The sequence below is a fragment of the Megascapheus bottae genome, chromosome 11 (genome assembly GCF_031878675.1).
Source record: "Megascapheus bottae isolate mThoBot1 chromosome 11, mThoBot2.hap1, whole genome shotgun sequence".
In the NCBI taxonomy this organism is placed as follows: Eukaryota; Metazoa; Chordata; class Mammalia; order Rodentia; family Geomyidae; genus Megascapheus; species Megascapheus bottae.
The window spans coordinates 9,667,521-9,687,408 of NC_143519.1; the positions used below are offsets into that span (position 1 = coordinate 9,667,521).

The window sequence follows — 19,888 nt, forward strand, 5'->3', positions numbered from 1 at the left end:
TCCTGCCTGGTCTCCCCCCCCCCCCCCGTGCCCATTCCCGGTCCTCCCTGGTCCCGGTCCTGCCTTGGTCGTCGAGGGACAGGGCAGGGAAGAGTCTAGACGCGATTTCCTCCCATTGTCCTCCCTTCCTCCTTGCCCCTCCGCACCCCACTTTCCGCCTCCGTGCAGACCCGGAGATGGCGGGGCCCGGACCCTCACGGGGCTAGAGGTCTCCACGCCCCGCTCCGCGGCACAGCCCCCCCCCCCCCCCCCCCGCCTCCACCCCGCGGGGTTCCGTCCTGGGGCAGCCGGCAAACTTCCCCCCCGGCCGCTGCAGAAGCTCCGCCCGGCCCCTCGGGTGGCCCCGGGCCGGCGCTGGGAGGTCGACAGGCCCCCTTCCGCGGGGCTCGAGGACGGGGCGCGCGGCCCCGGGGCCGGGGTACCCCCGCACGGCTGGAGTGGGGTGCTGGGGAGGCCCAAGGGGCGGGCGGCCAAGCTTGGCCCCTCCCCCTGCCCCACCCCGCCCCGATCCCCCTTTCTCTCCCCCCCCCCCCGCCCCGTCGAAGTCCCCTCCCCCAGCCCTCTCCACCCCGCCGAGGTCCCTCTTCCCCTTCCCCAGCCCTCCCCGCCCCGCCAGGGTCCCCTTCCCCCGCCGGCGCCGCGCTCGCGCTCGCGGGAGCCGCGGAACCCGAGCCGAGCGGCCGGCGGCGGCGCTCCGTGCGGCCTAGGGCGCCCGGGCGGCCGCGACCTCTCCCTCCCCCACCGCTCCCGGAAGCGCGGGGCGGGGTCCCCGGCCGGGCCGCGGGGGCGGCGCGGGGGCCGGGGCGGGGCGGGGCGCCGCGGCGCTCGCGCGGGCTGGGCCGGCGGTGCGCGCCCACTCCGGCTCCAGGCGGCCACCGCGCGCGCGCGGGCCCAAGCCGCCCGGCTCCAGCCCAGCTCAGCCCCGCGGGCGCAGCGGCAGCGGTGTCGGCTCGCGCGAGGCCCCGCGCCCCTCGCAGCTCCCCGGGCGCCCCTCGCAGGCCCCCCCTCACCCCCGGGCGCGGTGCATGGAGACGCGGCCCGCCGTCCGCCGCTGAGCTCCCGCCCCCGCCTCCGCCCGCCGGGGTGCGGCGGCCTCGGGCCCCTGCCCGCCCCGGGCTCCCGCCCGCCCCGCCGCCCGCGGATCGCCGCGGCCCGGCTGTCGGACGGAGGCCATGGCCCACTCTCCGGTGCAGTCGGGCCTGCCGGGCATGCAGGTAGGCAGGGCGGCCGGCGCGGGGACGCGGGGACGCGGCCGGGCGGAAGCGGCAACTTGGCGGTTGTAAACACGGCGCCCCCTCGCTCCCTTCCGGGGTCGCGCCGGGGAGGGGCGCCGGCCCCGGGGGGCCCCCGGCTTTGCGTGGCCCCGGCGCCTGGGGTCTCGGGGCGGGGGGGGGGGTCGAGCGTGCGTGGTGGGGCCCGCGGCCTGGGTCCGAACGTGGGGGTGCCGGCGCCCCAACTCCCGCTGCCGGCGCCCGCCCGGCCCCCGGAGACGGGAAGGGAGCAATGCCCTTGGAGGCCCCGCCTGGCCCCCGAGTCCCGCGCGGGCGGGGGGGCGCCCCGGGTCGTCGCCCCCTCGGCGGAGTCGCCCGGGCAGGGCAGGGCAGGGCGGGCTGCGGGCGGAGGGGACCCGGGGACCCGGCGCCCCGCGCGGAGCCCCGCGCCCAGGCCCGGCCGCCGGCGCCCGGTTCCACCCGAGGGCCGGCGCGGCGCCCGTGCATGCTGGCTGGCGTCCTGGCCTGTGGCTGACTTTTATTTTTAAGGGGGGGTGCAGGGGGTGAGGAAGGACGTTGCACTTCACATGGACGCGAACGTATGAAAAGTTTATTATTATTTTTTTCGCCATTAGGGACGGACTTTAAAGATAAACGCTGCCATCCTCGGCCAGCGCTTCACTTGGTGGCAAAATGACGACGCAGGGTTTGCCATGAAAGTTTTTGCTCTTCCCAAGCCGTGGAGCTAAGCGAGTGAACTCAAGAACTTTCAGAAAACAACCAAAAAAAAAAAACCCGAGTGGACTGTTCGCTTGCAGATGGCAACAGGCTCCTCTCGCCCCGTCCCTGTCTCCAGGCTGAGAAGCGGGGTGCCCTGGCCTTAGGAGGTCTGACACCCCCCCCCACCTCCAAGCCCAGTGATTTTTTTTTTTTTACTCCCTTTCTCCTCCCACTGAAAGAAAACTGGATTTCATTGTTTGGCTGTGAAATCTGGAAAAATAGGGAACCCAAAGTTACCCGTTTTTGATGGCAGCTACGATTCTCAGTCTGTATCTGGTGTGCTGTGTGTTCGTCTCAAGGGATAATAAAATCAGTATCAGAAGAAAGTGATAGGGAGTAGAGTTGGAGAATATCCTCAACTTACATCTATAACATGCAGTTAGAAAACTTCTGCTCCCACAAGGCAAAAGTCACAAGTGGCTTTTTGGTATTTCTTAAAGCCCCCACTTTGGTTTCCGTGTAGAAAGACATGAATGTGGTCAGGGTGGACTGGGTGAAACGTTGCTTCTTAACTAGCAGAGCAAGAGGACCTCTTGTAACATTTACAATTTCTTTTTTTTTTTTTAAATCAATATTTCCTTTAGACACGGAGTATTACAACATACTAATGGGATTGTGAAAACCACCTCACTGTGGCAGTGAGCCTTTGCCTCTGTGGGCAGTGAAGCTGTCTGAAGAAAGTATTTAAAGTATCCCCCTGACTACATTAATACTACCTCGTAGCTGGATAGTTCTGGTCTCTGCACTTTTTCTTTTATGTGCTAGTACTGGGGCTTGAACTCAGAGCCTGGGTGCTGTTTCTTAGCTTTTTCCTCTCTAGACCGGCACTGTACTGCTTGAGCCATTTCTCTACTTCCTGCTTTTTAGTAGTTAACTGGAGGTAAGAGTCTTCCGGACTTTTCTGCTCTGGCTGGCTTTGAACACATGGCCCTCAGATCTCAGCCTCCTGAGTAACTATGATTACAGGCTACCAGCATCAGACAGTGTCCAAATTCTTAATTTGGGAAACAGATTGGCCTCTTGGGTTATGTCCTACCTGTGTTCTTGACAGGGGAGCTTTGTTTACCCAGGCCAGCGTACATGCTAGGCAAGAACTATCACTAGGTCACAATCCCGTTTATACTCCATAGTAGAAAATGATAGTTTTCTTTTTTTGGGGGGGGGGTTGCCAGTCCTGGGCCTTGAACTCAGGGCCTGAGCACTGTCCTGGGCTTTCTCAAGGCTGTCACTCTACCACTTGAGCCACGCACCACTTCAGCCTTTTCTATGTATGTGGTAGGGAAGAATTGAAACCCAGTCTTCACATATGCTAGGCAAGCACTCTACCACTAGGCCCAACTCCCACCCCCTAAAGATGATTCATTTTTCTCAATAGGAAAGACCAAGAGTTGGCAGCAGTTCTAGCTTTAGAGTGTTACCCAGCTTCTGATGGTCATTCCTGTGCTTATATTCACAAGCTGGATGATACATTTTTTTGGTGTGCCATGGTGAGGAGCATCCTTCCCCTTCTTCCCTCAAAGAAAAGAAAAACAAACACGTTTAATTTCAACTTGGAATTGGTTGTTAATTGCCTTGGGAGGCTTCCTAGGAGCTGGTGGTGAGGATTAAATTAAAGGTACACCTGGCCTTGACTGGCAGGGTAAAGCTGGAGAAGTAGGCATCCTCTCTGCTGTGGGTCTCAAGCCCCTCCCTCCTGCCTTGTTTCCTGACCAGGGCTTATAAGGAGTTGGCATAAAGATTGGGAATGACGAAAGGTTTGGTGAATTCAGGAGGCCTAAGCTTACAGAGGAGGACTGTTTAGTCTTCAGATTTCTTACTGGTTGGTACCTATTGAGGCATTGGTATTACAACATTTTTTTTTTTTTTTTTTTTGCCAGTCTTGGGCTTGAGCTCAGGGCCTGAGCCCTGTCCTTGGACTTTCTCAAGGCTAGAACTCTACCACTTGAGCCTCAGCACCACTTCCGGCTTTTTCTATATATGTGGTACCAAGGAATCGAACCAAGGTCTTCGTGCATGCTAAGCAAGCACTTTAACCACTAGGCCAAACTCCCGGCCCGGTATTACAACATTTTAAAGCTATAGAAACTAAATTGAGTGGCCCAAGGTTAAAGGATTGCATTATGAGGCAAAACTATGTGATGGGAAAAATAGATCTTTCTTGTGTTGAAGCTCATTCTCCTCCTCAGCATGTCACATAGGGTGTTCTGTGGTTACTTTGACAAATATTACAGGTTATTTTATTCCAGAATTAAATAAGAAGTACAGAGTGGATGAAGAAGTACAGAGTGGACGTTTTACTTATTCAATCAGTGGCTTTTATTGACCACCACTGTGAAGTTCTAGATAGCTGTACAGTTGAATGTTTAATAAAGTTTATCTTTTTCTTTTTCCCCTTTTGCTTCCCAGTTCTGTATTACCATAGGAGAAAAGAAGAAATGAACTGAGTGTAGTAACTGAATAAATAGAAGGAAATTAGTTAGTTGGTGCCTGCAAAGGTTCCCTGTGTGCACTGAATATCCAGGCCTGCCTTCAATTGAAGGCTGGTTCACAACTGGCTTTGAGTCTGTATAAATTGTGATTTAAAAACAATTATTTTTTTTGCTAGTCCTGGGGCTTGAACTCAGGACCTGACTACTGTCCCTGAGCTTCTTTTGCTCAAGGCTAGAACTTTATCACTTGAGCCACAGTGCCATTTCCGGCTTTTTTTTTTTTTTAGGTGGTACTGAGGAATTGAACTCAGGGCTTCATGCATGCTAGGCAAGCACTCTACTACTAAGTCACATTCCAAGCCAATTTAAAAATAATTTGATTGTGGTTATAAATTTATTGTACAGAATTTTGCCAAGTACCTTTCACCCTTTTTTGTGTGTGCTGGTACTGGGGCTTGAACTAAGTGTGAGTGCTGTCACTGAGCTTTTGTATCCAAGGCTACAGCCCTGCCACTTGAGCCACAGCTCCACTTCTGGCTTTCTTGTGGTTAATTGGAGGTAAATTGTCATTAGATTTTTTTCCTGCTCTGGCTGGCTTGAACTTCGATCCTCAGATTTCAGACTCCCGAGTATCTAGGATTACAGGCATGAGCCATCGGTGTCCAGCCCACCTTTTAGCTTTTATGTGAGTCTTGTAAGAAAATTTACAGGTCCAGAAACTCAAGTTTGAGAACACGGCTGCTTCCTAGCACTTGGGAAGCACTGTAGGATTGCCTTTTAAATGTAGAAGGGAGGGGCCCGGAGTTTGGCCTAGTAGTAGAGTGCTTGCCTAGCATGCACAAAGACCCGGTACCACATATATAGCAAAAAGCCACAAGTGGTGCTGTGGCTCAAGTGGTAGAGCCCTATCCTTGAGAAAATCCAGGGACCGTGCTCAGGCCCTGAGCTCATGCCCAGGACTGGCAAAAAAAAAAAAAAAAAATGTAGAAGGGAACTGGTTGCAACATGAAACTGCTTACTATTTTGTGAACTATACTTTTTGTTGTTGTTGTTGTTGTTTGTTAAAACACCACATCAGTTAGAGAAGTCACAAATGTAGCAGGGGCATGAGTTAATTCAGAATGTTTCAGGGTTGTACACTGAGGAACCTCTCTTATTTGCCTGCATAGACCATTGAGAGGCATAGTTGAAACGGGACAGCCCACAGCCTTCCTCTTGTCCTTGCAACTTGGGGTAGCTTTCGACCTTTAATGACAATGTGGAGGTCAGGAGAAGTTCAATAAGACAACTACATGTCATTCTACTTAAGTGCTATCCCCCACCTTGCATATCACATTTCCTAAGTGTCCTAATTGCTGTTTCCTTGGGAAATCCTATGGAGTTGCCTTGATGCCATCAGCCCCCTGGGGTTGATTGAGTGTCCCAGGTGGGATTGAGAGCGGTCAGAGGCTGAGAGTACGCCGCAGAAAGACTGACTGATGGCCCCAGTCTTGCAGCACTGCTGTAAGGGAGCCAGTGATGGATGGCCAGGAGTCTGGGCTGTTGGTCCTGGCTGCTTGTCAAGGGGTGTTATGTGGAGGATGGCCGGTGTGTGGCTGGACAGGTGTGGGGCACAGGCCTGGGATGGGGTCTGCCGTCTGGCTGGCGGGGAGGGCTGGGGTCTGGGCAGCAGGAGGCAGGGCAGTTTTGTTCTGTTCTTTTGGCTTCCTGTGTTCTCAGGGGTAGGTGGGCTCTGGGAGTACACGCAGGGCTGTCTTACAAGGCCTTGGGGACTTGAGGCCAAAGAGGCCCAGCAGAGAGAACGGTGGGGAGCTCAGGTGTCCCTGGGCAGCTGAGGTGACACAGGATTCACAGACCCAGATGATCTGACCTCAGGGGACAGTGTAGAGTCTTAGCATGATATGTTCCCCCTTGCTAATTGACAGCCTTTGCCTGTTGCCTTGTGCTGTGAGAGATACTAGGAAGTTGATGTCTCTCTCTCACTAGAACTTTGTAGTACACCTCTCTCAGGTTTGTAATGGTGAGGATTCCTTTTGCTTGAGAGATGCTTGAGAGAGAGAGAGTGTTGGGGATTGAACCTGTGGTCTTGGGGCATGCTTGGCAAGCATTCTACCCAGAGTCAGTCATATCCGCTGTCCTGAAATGTTTTTATTTTGGTTGAAGGATGTCGTATTTTTTTCTTTCTGTACTGATGCTGGGACCTCAACTCAGTGCCTTATGTTTTCACTTGCCTTTTTCTACTCATGGCTGGTGTTTTTACCACTTGGTCCTTGCTTCCGGCCCAGCTTTTTTTTTGCTGATTAGTTGGGGATGGAGTGTTGAGGACTTTTCTGCCTGGGTTGGTCTATAACCTTGATCTGCAGATAACAACCTAGGATTACAGGCTTGAGCCATAGGCGCTGTCAGCAAGAGTTTTTGTTTTTGTTTTTTTTCCCCCCAGTCCTGGGGCTTGAACGCAAGACCTGAGCATTGTCCTTGGGCTTTGCTAGCACTCTTCCACTTGAGCCACAGCACCACTTCTAGCTTTTTCTGTGTATGTGGCACCAAGGAATTAAATCTGGTGCATGCTAGACAAGCACTCTACCAAGTAGGCCATGCTCCCTGCCCAGTATTTGTTGTTGTTGTTGGTTGTAGGGCTTGAACTCAGGGCCTGGGTGCTGTCCCTGAGCCTCTTTGTGATCAAGGCTCTGTCAGTTGAGCCACAGTACCACTTTGGGTTTTTGAATGGGAACTTTTCAGCCTGGGCTGGCTTTGAACTGCCAACCTCAGATCTCAGCCTCCTGAGTAGGTAGGATTATAGGTGTAAGTCATTGGTTTTTCTTTTTTGAGTTAACTTTTTTTCTTCTATGTTTACTAGGGTTTAAATTTGAACTTGGGATTCAGTTTTGTTGGACAGGAGCCCCACTGCTAAGCCGTGCCTCCAGCCCTTTTTGCACTAGTTATTTTCCTGCCTAGGTATGAGCCTGGATCATAACCTACCTACTTTTTACTTCCTGTTGTAACTAGCATAACAGGACACCATCCCAGACTCTGTTGAGATGAAGCCTCTCTGGCTTCTCTTCCTGGACTGTATTGGCATGAGCTAAGCACATAGCTAACCTGAACTAATTCTTTGGAGGGGTCTGGAGCATTTGAGTCTTAACGGCAGATACATGATTGTTCTAGCATAGAACCTGTGTCCTTCAAACAAGGCTTAGGTTAGCTAGACACTGTTGGCTGAGGGCATGTGATGGTACATGGTAGCTGTCTGTGCCTGTAGATGGGTTTCGCACCATCAGAGGATGGTGTAGTTGTGCTGCCTCATCCCCATGGGTTGAAGGGAGTTCCTTTCAGCCATTGGCTCCACATGCGGTAGGACTGTTACCGAGGGTTGAACACTGATTTTACAGGGCACACCCTCCATGCCTGAGTCCAGGAGTCTCACCCTGCCTTGCCACTCAGCTCTTTACTTGGGCAAATTTTTCCTGTGATTCAGATTTTCCCACTGGAATACTCATACCTACAGGAAGTGGGCTCCACCCAACTCTCCCTCCTGAAGCTTTTCACGGGCCTCCAATGGAGTGGTCATCACTAAGGGAATCTTGTGCGTGGCCACAGTGAGTGCAGGAAATAGAAGCATGCTCCCTCTGCTGCGGTGGCAGCCACTGGAGGCAGGCTGTTCTGTAGGCCTCATTTCTCATAACTTAGGTTTTTGTAGTGGAATGTTTGAAACATCTCGGTGCCATTTGTCTTGGGTGGGAGGACACGTAGGCCCTGGGTGTTGCCAGTAGTACATTACTTCTTGTTTTGGGAGGTTTAGATTAGGGACAACAAACAAAGCAGGGCTTGCATTTGCTCGTTACATAGTCTAAAATGCCCCTTGGCCCTGATTACCAGGCAGTGGACATGCTGGGAAGGACACTGCTGGCTCACACCTCCCTTCTTTGTGTCCCTCCCCCCAGGATCTCGTGTTTTTTTAGGGTATTTCTTTCCAGCACCCGAATGGCTCCCAAATATATTGTAGGAATGTGTTGTTTTATGCCAACACCTAACAACGACCAAGTACCTACCATGTGGCTGGAGGTTTATCTGCCTATTAATTCCTTTCCTGTTTGAAAAAGAATTGTAGGCTCTAAGGTTTGAAAGGACTCGTTCCTGTGGGTCCACATCCTTTGTTTTATTTCCAGCGCCTATAGGATTTTGTATAGTTGTTGTTGTGGTTGTGTGTGTAGTGGGTGCATTACTTCTTGAACATTGATACCCCTTCTCGCGTTTTTGTCCCCCTTTCTTGTGTAGTTTTTCTATAAAAGAAGATGGCAAGGGTTGGTTGTGTAAGATGTGTGTTGAGAAGGACAGCAGTCGCCTTTCCTGGCTCCATCCTGTTCCCCTTGGGCCTCCCCCAGGGCAGCCTCTCCTGGTGGATGGAGAATGTGTAGACATTGCTGTGATGTTCTCTGTAGACGTTGCCCTCAGTGGGTGAGGATTTGGTTCTGTTCTGACCGCCCTCCTCTCCCAGTGGAGTCGCCTGGTAACTTGGGTTAGGTCAGTCTGTGGTGAGTGCTAATGCTGTAGTAGCCGCCATGGTTGCGTTCCAGATATCTGGAGTGGGTGTGTACAGAGCAGACCCTCAGTGGCTGAGGAGATGGCTCAGAAGGCTGTTGCTGCGGCCTCCCAGGAGAAGAAGCCTGCTGAGCTGTGCTCAGGGCCGGTGGACAGGACCGCAGGCTGGCTGTCCGGTCTTCTTCCCCGTCCCGCCCGCTACTGTTGCCTGCCTTTTTGCCCTTGTGTGGGAAGTGTCACAGTTCTCCTGTGAACCGCACACGTCTTCGTTTTTACCTTCTCCTTTCACCCGTATTTTGACGTGGTGTACAGTCATTAATGAACATTATTTTCTTAGAATTTTTATTGTTCACTGTTGGGGATGCGACACAGTTGTTCACATGCTGGGCAGGCCCTCTACCACTGACCTACATCCCAGCTCCCCAGAATTTTTCTCTTCTTCCTTTTTGAGATAGAGTTGTAATGTGAAGCCCAGAACCTATGACCCCCCTGGAATGCTGGGGTTGTACATGTGTGCCACCCCTCGGGGGCCTCCAGAACTGAAGGCAGTGTTCCGGGTGCTGCAGCCTCCCGGTGGCTTTGTGCTGGCCTGTGCACGCCTGCAGGATGAGAATGGCTCCCTGTGCTCTGCATGACACTAGCATGGGGACAGTGCCGTTCTGGCCTTGCTGCACGTGCTGGGCTGTGCTCAGCCTCGGTGACAGTCCTCAGGTTTGTGCAGCTCTGGTCTTTTTTTTGTTGAATTTTCTTTGATTCCCCTTCCTTCGCTTCTGTATTGTGTTTTCCCTTTCTAAAGTCTTTCTTAGAGACTGGTCCATTCTCACCCTGTGAAACTATTTTCTGGTGTCTTTGTTGTTATTTTCACATGGCTTTCTGGGTAGTTGTCTCAACTTTATCAGCTCTTTTAGTCTGTATTTCATGTGAGATCTTGATTTTTAAATTCTAAGCTCTTTTTGATTCTTGGAATGCTCCTTTTTTATTGTAGTAGTCTGTTCTTTGCTTGAAATATCTGCTTTTATCTACCAGATATGATTCTGTTTCTCCAAGGCTTTTTTTTCCCCTTCTAAACTTGTTTTTGGATTTGATATCTCTCTCTCTCTCTCTCTCTCTCTCTCTCTCTCTCTCTCTCTCTCTCTCTCTCTCTCTCTCCCCTCTCCCTCCCTCCCTCCCTCCTTCCCTCCTTCCCTCCCTCCCTCTCTCTCTCCCTCCTTCTCTCTCTCCCCCTCTCTCTCTCCTCCCTCCCCCCTTCTTTCTTTCTTTCTCTCTCTCTCTCTCTTTCTTTCTTGTAACAGAAACCATCCTTGAGTGTCTACTAATACCTTTGCATGGGGATTGGAAAGCCCCACACTTGGTTTTGTTGTTGTTGAGACAGGGTCTCACTATGCTGATCTTGAACCAAGATACTCTGGCCTCTGACTGCTAGGATTACAGTCCTGTGCCACCGTGGTTGTCTGCAATGGGCTTTTTGCCTTTAGTGTTGACTACTAGGTATTCCTGTTGGACAGGCAAGACTTGACTTGGTCATTTTCCCCTCTTCCTGAGGAAGCTTATGTTCTTGTGCAGTAGTAGACTGGGCTTGCTTTGGGACCAGGTGTAGAAGGAGTGGGGATTTCCTCTTCCATCTCAGTCATGTGCTGGAGGTTGCTGAATCCCCAGAACTGCACCCCCTCTAGTCCTGCAGACATTCCCCAGAGTCCCCTGTATACCTTCTGGCCTGTTCTCTCTTGACTGGATCTTTCTACTAAGGCACCATAGTGACCACCTCCGCCCCTCCTTTTCGTGTGTGTGTGCACTCGCACGCGCGCATCAGTCATGGAACTTAAACTCTGGCCTCATTGTCCCTGAGCTCCTCCGCTCAAGCCTACTGCCCTACCATTTGAGCCACTGCGCCACTTCCAGTTTTCTTGTGATTAATTGGAGATAAGAGTCTCATGGACTTGTTTTTTTTTTTGCCAGTCGTGGGCTTTAGCTCAGGGCATGAACTCTGTCCTTGGACTTTCTCAAGGTTACAGCTCTACCACTTGAGCCTCAGCACCACTTCCGTCTTTTTTCTATGTATGTGGTACTGAGGAATTGAACCCGGGTCTTCATGCATGCTAGGCAGGCACTCTACCACTAGGCCAAACTCCCAGCCTCGGACTTGTTTTTTTAGTGCCTCCTGGGTAGGTAAGATTACAGGCGTGAGCCACCAGGCCCAGCTCCCCTTTTCCTTCACTTGAATGTTTGATGGAGGAGGAATGTGTGTAGGGACAATGCGCCATGTAACATGGTCACTGCCCGGCTCACAGCCCTGCTTTTCCATTCTTGTCTGGAGAGCATGTCTTCGGTGTCTCTGATGTGGCACGGGGCGGGCAGGTGTCCTCCCTGCCTGGCTCACTGGCGTCAGATGCCTCTGTACATGCCTGCATGCCTGGTGCAGAGAGTTCCTGTGGGGGGCGGGGTTTGGTTCAGTACTATGAACTAAGTTCGCACTCTACTTTCTCCAGGCCCTAGTTTATTTTCTAGTATGGGTCTAATGTGTCCCCCCAATCCGTATGCTGGAAAGCTTGATTCTCCAAGTCTGTCTCTTCCTGTGTGTTGGATATGGGCCTCTGACCGGCTTCTAAGGGCGTCAGGGTATGCCTCTCATGGTGGATGGAGGCCTTGGAGAAGAGAGGACTCAAAGGTGACACACACTGTGGTGTGTTAGCTTCTCTACCGTGGATTTTACTTTGTAGATTCCCCAGTATGAGTAGAAGGGGACAAGACACCACTCTCGGTCCCATCCCTTCGCACCTGCTTCCCGGGGTCTGCATCTCAGAGCCAAGGTCGTCTTGCTCTTTTCCATGTGGGCGCGTTTTTGTCTCTTTTTAAAGGAAAAACCCTTTGTTCTGACCACAGAGGGGTTGTTAGGACAGACCGTGCTTGCGCAGAGCTGTCTTCAGTGTGTAGGTGAGTGAGTGGTGGGTGAGTGAGTCAAGGCCAGGTATCTGGACCGAGTCCCAGGCCGGTGGCCTTGGCTGCCCTGCACTGGAAGGGAAGGTGGGACGAGCTCTGCGTCTCTGTTCTCTTCATCATGTGATTTTTTTTTTCTTTTATTTCTTCTCTCTAAATAAATGGCAATTTTTTTTTTTAAAGCTTGCTTTTCTAACATCCAGTGACCTCCACCTCCCTAGCTTGAACTGAACATGGCCTTTCTGCAGATTGCTTTTGGATCTTGGGGTGTGGTAGTGAATCTGATGATGTTTTGGGTCGTCCAGCTGTGGACTGGAGCCGAATGGGAACTGCGTGGGGGAAGGGGCGCAGCAGTCAGGCCACTGAATACCCTGGTGGCCAGGCAGGACTTGGGCAGGGATGTGTGGCAGATATGATAGCTTGCCAGGGGGTGTGCGGGTGCTGGGGACCTCCCACGGGACCTTGTGGTCTCTGCTGCCCTAAGGGTAGGAGACGGGAGTAGATGAAAGACTCAAAGGATGTGTGGCTGAGCCCGGGGTGCAGCCTTGATGTGGCTGCCTGCTTAAGAACAGGCAGGTCAAGATTTACAGCTATTTGGGGGCTGGGATTTTTGCCTAGTGGTAGAGTGCTTGCCTAGCATGCGCCAAGACCCAGGTTCAATTCCTCAGTACCACCTACATAGAAAAAGCCAGAAGTGGTGCTGTGGCTCAAGGGGTAGAACGCCAGCCTTGAGAAAGTCCAAAGACAGTTCTCAGGCCCTGAGTTCAAACCCCAGGACTGCCAAAAAAAAAAAAATACAGCTATCTGCCACTGATCACAAAGGAAAAATAGTCAGACCTCGGGAACTGAGCCTTGGCCAGCCGCTATTTTAGGCACTGCTACGGAGAACTTTGAAAACATGTTCAGCAGGACAGATTCCAAGTTGTTAAACCCCCGATGAAGCAAGGCATTGTTTGCACATTCTCTTGGTGTGTTCGTGCAGGATCCCTGTCCCAAATACATCCTGAGCGGTAATTTAAAAAGAAAAAGCGGTGGGAGTGCAGGGGATTACTTCAGCAGTTCTGCCAGTAGGGGAGTTCTCTCTCCATCTGCTCTGCCCCGCTTCCTGTGCTGCACGACTGGAAAAAGTATATGTGCCTTTGGCCTTGCTGCGTTTGTGCCAGACTGGAAAACATAATCTGTGCAGTTTGCGGTCCTTGCCTTGTAGGAGCGGGTCTGGGGGAGTGACCTTGTGCTGCAGCACTCAGCAAGGCCTGCTGGGACACCAAGGCTCTGGAAGCCTGCACTCCTCAGCTGGAGGAGAGCAGCTGGGAGGAGTACCTGCTTTGCTGCCAGCCTTGGCCATGTCTTCCTGCTTCAGACTGTTTCTACCAGGTGTTTCAGAGCTCTGTGCCACATCCCCGCTGTATCCCGGGGCAGGGCTGGTCACTGATGGGGTCAGTGTGTATATCCTCGGTCTGCCTGCCTCTTTCATTGTAACTGATGGTCTTTTTGAAGTGTGGTGTTTCAATGCTTAACTAGCAATGTGTTTACCTCTATTTTTGTAGGTCTGCTGTATGTATATTTCTGAACTGAGAATAATACTCCAGATCAGTGGACTTTATGATTATTTTTTTTTTAAACTAGTACAGGGCCTCTCACTCTGATTACTTGCTTGACTGGTATGTTGCTACTTGAACCATGCCTTCAGCCTGGCTTTTTTGGTTATTTTTGGATTATACAATCTTAAGGATTTTTCTACCAGGCTGGCTTTGAACCTTGATCCTCCAGGTTTCAGCATTTTGAGCAGCTAGAATTAAAGGCTGTGTACTACTAGCAAATGATTGTATTGTTTAGGGCTTTATGCTTTCATGTGCAGATAATTGACTTTATTAACATTTCAGAAGTAATCTATAATATATCTACTAGCCTCATGGAATTGGTTTGACTTCACTCTTACCAGACTTTGAGTGTTTAATTTGTGGAAGTAGGGAGGACTTTATTTTTTGAGGTTTGTCAGAGTTACTTGGGTTTCATGAGGAGTTGGGAAGTGTTTTTGAACGTGCCCTTTCAAATACAAGAGTAACCCACCCACTACAGAGTTAGGGGGGAGTGGAGCCTGGGCTCTTTGTTATGGCGTCTGCTGATTTGAAATGCCTTCCTCTCTAATGTCATCTTGAAGTACAGATGGGGTCTGCACTGATAGAGGGGGAACACACCTCTTAAGTGGTCCCACAACACCCCAGAACACACACACACACACACACTCACTCACCCCCCCCCCCTCTCTCTCTCTCTGTTCTGTGCCAGCAGCAGGCGTGTGGGGGGCTGGCATTTTATTTTAAACGACACGCATGGTTTAAAGAAGTTTTGACTGGAAGAGTGCTTTCCTCTGCCTTTTGGATGTGCTCCTGTTGAGGTGGAATAGTGTCTTGAGAGGGAGTCTGGAGAGCCTCACTCAGGTGCAGTCACACTCAGGTGCTTTCTCTCAGGTACATGTGCACTTGTTTTCTTCTCTGTAGTCTGTCTTTGTCAGTAGTCAGACATTCCTTGTCAGAAACTACTTTTCTTCTTTCTGTTTCTAAGAAGGGCAAAGTTTATATTTAGTATTCTAAGAGGTAATTGGAGTGGAAAGTTATTTCAGGTGATAAACATTTTAAGCCTCAGTATTTGTATATGTGGCCGTTTTTAATATGTGCTTCATAACTGTCAAGGCTTTTTGAAGGTTGAGAACGGCGTTTGGCATTCTCTTCTGTCTGGATAAACGTATTCCTTTTGCTGGAGGACTTGTGATAGGGAGGCTTTGAAGCTAGCGGAAGGGCTGGCCTTGCTATCTGCTGGGGCCTGCCAGCCCCACTGCCCACCGGCTGTCTGGGCAAAGTCCATTCAAAGTAATGTGAAGTGGGGACTGGAAGACAATAAAGGAGTGGGATAAGCCACCTCTCATCCCTCAGGAACTTGGCTGACAACAAATGCATGTGTCTTCTTTCCCACTACTCTGATACATTGGTCATTATTTTGCTTAGGTTTCAGTCATTTGTGTATATATCTTTCTGTAATTGCAGTCATAAATGTAAGAGATTTGTTATTGTTTTCTGCGTAGAATTGTATCATATGGTCTCACATTTCCTTAGAGATTTCAGCAATTTTTATTTTTACTTTCTAAAAAGTCACAATAGTGACTTGAAAATTACTGCTCTGAATTTACATTTATTCCAAAAGAGGACTATTTTGCTTTATAGCAGGATTCCAGTGCATGCATTTTGTGTGGTGAGGCAGTGGTCACTGATTCATGGCATACATCATACACGGTTTTTCCCCTTGTATGAGGCTCACGGTGGGTGAGGGTTTCCTGAAGTTGACGTCAGTCAGCAGGCTCAGGAGGGGGTAGATGAGTGCTGTGAAATGGCTTCAGAGAAGATCCTGTCTCAGGCAGTGTTGATTTTCAGAGATTTAAATTTTGGAAGCTTGGATAAAGGACATGGGCCCGTACCACTGTGTGTGTGTGTGTGTGTGTGTGTGTGTGTGTGTGTGTGTGTGTGTGTGTGTGTGTGTGTGTGTGTGGTTTGCTGTGCATGCGTGTTCATGAGAAGAGGCTAGAGAAGCCTCAGGAAATGGAGTCCTGACTTAGGCCCTTGATTCTAGGCTGGGAAAGCTGAGCAGTATAAGGGAGAGGTGGACAGGAGGAAGGGATTCATTTATTTGTGTTCCTTGGTGTGGAACTGGCCATGCTGCCCAGAGTGCTCGAGCTCTCTGTGCTGTGTGGCGTTGCTTGTTGCCTGCAGGGTCCTTCTGTTCCAGTGAAGCCTCATTCTTCCTGCAGTGGCCCCTGGTGGGAGGCAGGGAGGGAAGAGGAGGGGTTAGGGGTATGTTGGGCTCACTCATCACCTCTGTGTATAGCGTGACGCTGGATTGGATGGGTGTTCAGGGTTGAAGAAGGGATCTGCTGCTGCTGATGGGGTTAGCCCCGTCTTTGGGGAGAGACCCTCGTGTAGCCAGCATTTTCATGAAAGGCACAGACAAGGCATGGTGGCTCCAGAGGTGTCAGTGAGGAGAAGAATAAGGACATGACACCTGACTTCTTTTAAAGGCCAAGGGCATGCAGACAGAGGAGATGTCAGAAGCACAGACTTGCAGTGGCGTGGTGCGGACAAGTCCAGGGGACTGTGTTTTTCTGGGCTAAAGGGAAAGGAGGGGAAGAAGTTGAAGAGGTCGTGGAGGACAGGGCAGAGGTGTGGTTTGGGAAGCTGCTCACTCCTTAGTGTGAAGTTCCTGGGAAACCATTTGTTTCCAGTTCCCCTGTTTTGATGGTCTTTCCTTGATGCCGTTCCAGGGAAGGCTTGGGGTGAGGAATGAGGCCAGCCGTGGGTGCTGGCAGTGGGCGGCTGCGTTGCAGAGGGAGGAGCCGGTTTTGCTGCTGCTGAGGTGCCATCCGCTGGGCAGCAGTGACTGGGTAGGGCGAGGCTTTGGTGTTCTGGCGTCTGTGTGCAGGTGACGGGAACATGGCCACTAGCTGACTCAGAAGACAAGATGAGGAACCCCGTGTGACCTGTGTGAACTGCCAGTGCATGCGTGCTCCCGGAGTTGAGGGAGGAGTCGGAGCAAAGGGCTCCTTAGTCATCATGGCTGTTAGCCTGGTGGGGATAGGTGTGGCACTGTGATGGGGGAGACTGGAAGAAGCCACCTTTCAGGTGGGTCCACGTGGCTCTTCCTGCCTGTCAGCTGCTTGGAGCCCTGCCCTCTGGCGTATGCACAAACAGCAGTGCTGACTCAGGCATGGAGGACAGATGAGTGACACGATACTCGATACTCCCGGCTCTAGGTGTCTAGAGCCCTGTCTCCCAGGCTGTGTGCCCCAGCCAGTGAGAGTACTGGCTTTCCCCGTGTGGTCTGGAGGCACAGGCACTCTTGTCAGGTGTTCTAGCACCTGACAAGGGAAGGGCTGCTTGGCCTGGCTTGCTTGGTGTCCCTAACCTTAGATCAAGTCCCGTGGCAAGGGGGTTGAGGGTGCTTGGCCAGTCTTTGCCCCTACCTGGTATTGGCGGGTCTCCAATGTAGGAGAAAAGTCCTGAAACCGGTTTCTTTTTTAGCTAGTATGTCACCCGCTCAGAAGGGGCCTGGCTAGGAGAAAGGTCACCAGTGTTTGTGTAAGAACAAGGTTAATTAGTACCTGTATGATTTTTTAATTGTTTTTGAAGTTGAGGTTTTAATACATTGCATAAGTTGGCCTTAAACTTTCTAGGTAACCCAGGCTGGCCTGGAACCTGAGGCCTTCCTGCCTCATCTGCCTGTATAGTTCAGAGTTCAGAGTTGTGTTCTCCATATACACATACAGAATTTATGTACACATGCTTTTAAAGTAGATGAGAAATTAATAAGTTGGGTATAGTATCCTTATGTCTGAGATTCCACCTCTGAAGAGACAGAGACAGGAGGATATGGTTCAGGAGTGGTTATACTAGTTTGTGTTTCCTCCAGCAGTGTATGAGGTTCCTTTTTCAATAGCATCTTCCCAAGCATCTGTTGGTTTTTATGATGATGCTTCTTAAGGGTGAGATGGAATTTTGGCTCAAAGCTAGCACTTGACCACAAAAAGCTCTGCTTTTTTGGTGGTTAATCAGAACTAAATGTCTCAGGTACTTTCCTGCTGGCTTCAGATTATAATCCTCAGACCACAGCCATTTGAGTAGTTAGGATTACAGACATGAGCCACCAGCACCTGGCTGGAATCCTCGTATAATTTCGACTTGTTTCCTTTATCTTTAGCAATGCTGAATGTCTCATCATGTGTCTATTAGCCATTTGTATTTCTTCGTCTATATTTCTTCGTTATTCAGTTCACTTGTTTGTTTATTAATTTGATTTTTTGCTGTTGAATTTTTTGAGCTCTTCATATTCTGGACATGAATCCTTGATCTGTTGCATTGAAGTGGTTTTGCTGTTTGCTTGTTTCCACCTGCTGATGTTGTGTGGATGTACACATGTTGATCTCTTGAACTCCGGGTGTAGGGCTGACTGAGCTTTTCATTCAAGGCAGTGCACTACCAATTGAGCCACAGCTTCCCTTCCAATTTTTCGGTGGTTAATTGGAGATAAGCGTCTCGAGGATTTTTCCTGCTCAGGCTGGCTTCAAACCAGGATCCTCTGCTCTCACCCTCCTGAGTAGCCAGGATTATAGGCGAGAGACACTGGGTTTCCATGTCACTTTTATATGTTTTAGTTCTCTTGCTTTTCAGATGATTGCTGTTCCCATTTCATGGTTTCTAGCGGCGTTTCTTATTTTTGTTGCTTTCATGTGATGTTTGTTTGGTACTGCTTTTTGATGTCTTCATCTCTAGCTGAGTTAACACTTGTTTTGGATTTTATTTTATCCAAAAAGACAATGTAGATTTTGGTTGGTTTCTTGAGAGTGGAGAGAACTGTCTGAAAGATCCACCTCTTGATAATTCTGAAATGATTTCTGTCTGCATGTTTTCTCGCCACCCCTCTGGAGCAGTGTGTCAACCTCCATGCAGATTCTCTCCACTTTGGAAGAGTGAGTGTGGGGGTGGGAGTGGGAGTGGAGGTTCCGCCTTGCCTGCCTCGGATTGGTTCTGCCCTCTCGCAAAGCTGCATCTGAAAGCTGCAACCCCAGGGTGAGAGAGTTGTCTAGTGGTGGAGTGTTTGCGCAGCATGCACGAAGCCTTGGGTTTGATTCCTCTGTACCATGTACACAGAAAAAGCCAGAAATGATGCTGTGGCTCAAGTGGTAGAGTGCTAGCCTTGAGAAAGCTTAAGAACAGCACCCCAGCCTGAGTACACACACACACACACACACACGCACGCACGTGCGCACGTACGCACGTGCAGCTATCCCTGAACAAGCCCCGAGTACACAGACACACACAGACACACAGACACAGACACAGACACACACACACACACACACACACACACACACACACACACACACACACACACACACACACACACACACACACACACACACACACACACACACACAGCTATCCCTGAACAAGCCCCGAGATCAGGGTTCTTCCCTGTTCTTCCCTTGGTGGTTCAGATCTCACTGTATCTGGAAACTTTGGTGTTTGTGGCTTAGGGCTACAGCTAGTTTTGTTTAGACTGCCTTTTCTTCTCTTTTGGTACATGTGGCTTTCATTTGACCCCCCTTTGCTGGAAGTCTCTTTCTGGTTATTTTAAGCTTGTATTGCATTAGCATCACTTGAGTCTGCAAAGGCCAGTAGATTCCCACCTGCTGGTTTATATTGAGTGCCGGCTTTCCTAGCCTCACAGAAGGACCCTCTGAAGCATGTGAACTCCAGGCTTCTTTGCATGGTACATGATGTGCCGGAGCAGATGCATGTGGGTGATGAATACTGGATAGTACCTCGCAGTGAAGTGCATGGCTGTCTCCATGGCAGTCCTGTTCGATGTGCCAGGCAGTGTAGCACTGCCCCTAGCAGTATTGGGCTGCGCTGGCCCTCTGCCCTCTGGTCTGCTGGGCCCAGCCTCACTGTTTAGCCCTGACTACTTTCCGTTGCCATTTGTACAACTGAGAAAACACTGAAAAGAAACAGTAAGGAGGTGCTCTGGGGTAGACAGTGACTTCTAGAGCCCTTGTGTCAGGAACTAATTGGGTTTGAGAGGTGTGGGGGTTTCTTTTCTTTTTTGTGGGGGTGGGTCATGGGGCTTGAACTCAGCCTGCGCTCTGTCCTTGAGCTCTTAAGCTCAAGGCTACTGTCCTACTCTTGAGCCAAGCCCAACTTCTGGTTTTCTGGAGGTTAATTGGAGATAAGAGTGTCAGAGTCTCAGGTTCTTTTGTGCTTAGCTGGTTTTGAACCTTGGTCCTCAGATCTCAGCCTCCTGAGTAGCTAGGATTACAGTCATGAGCCACTGCACCCAGCAAAAGCAAAGTGGCACCTTTTTTTTTTTTGGTGGGTCATGGGGCTTGAACTCTGGGCCTGGGCACTGTCTCTGAGCTCTTCAGCTTAAGTGTGTGTGTGTGTGTGTGTG

The 19,888-nt window shown here is 50.7% G+C and overlaps 1 protein-coding gene across 1 annotated transcript in view; it reads left to right on the top strand.

Annotated features, from left to right (window-relative positions):
• The first annotated feature begins 875 nt into the window (after nucleotides 1–875).
• Nucleotides 876–19,888, top strand: part of Stk24 (serine/threonine kinase 24) — a 70,179-nt gene continuing 51,166 nt past the window's right edge. The window contains exon 1 of the mRNA XM_090341943.1: nucleotides 876–1,214. Coding sequence (XP_090198069.1) covers nucleotides 1,173–1,214 — 42 coding nt within the window. The 5' untranslated portion in view covers nucleotides 876–1,172. The remainder of the gene's footprint in view (nucleotides 1,215–19,888) is intronic.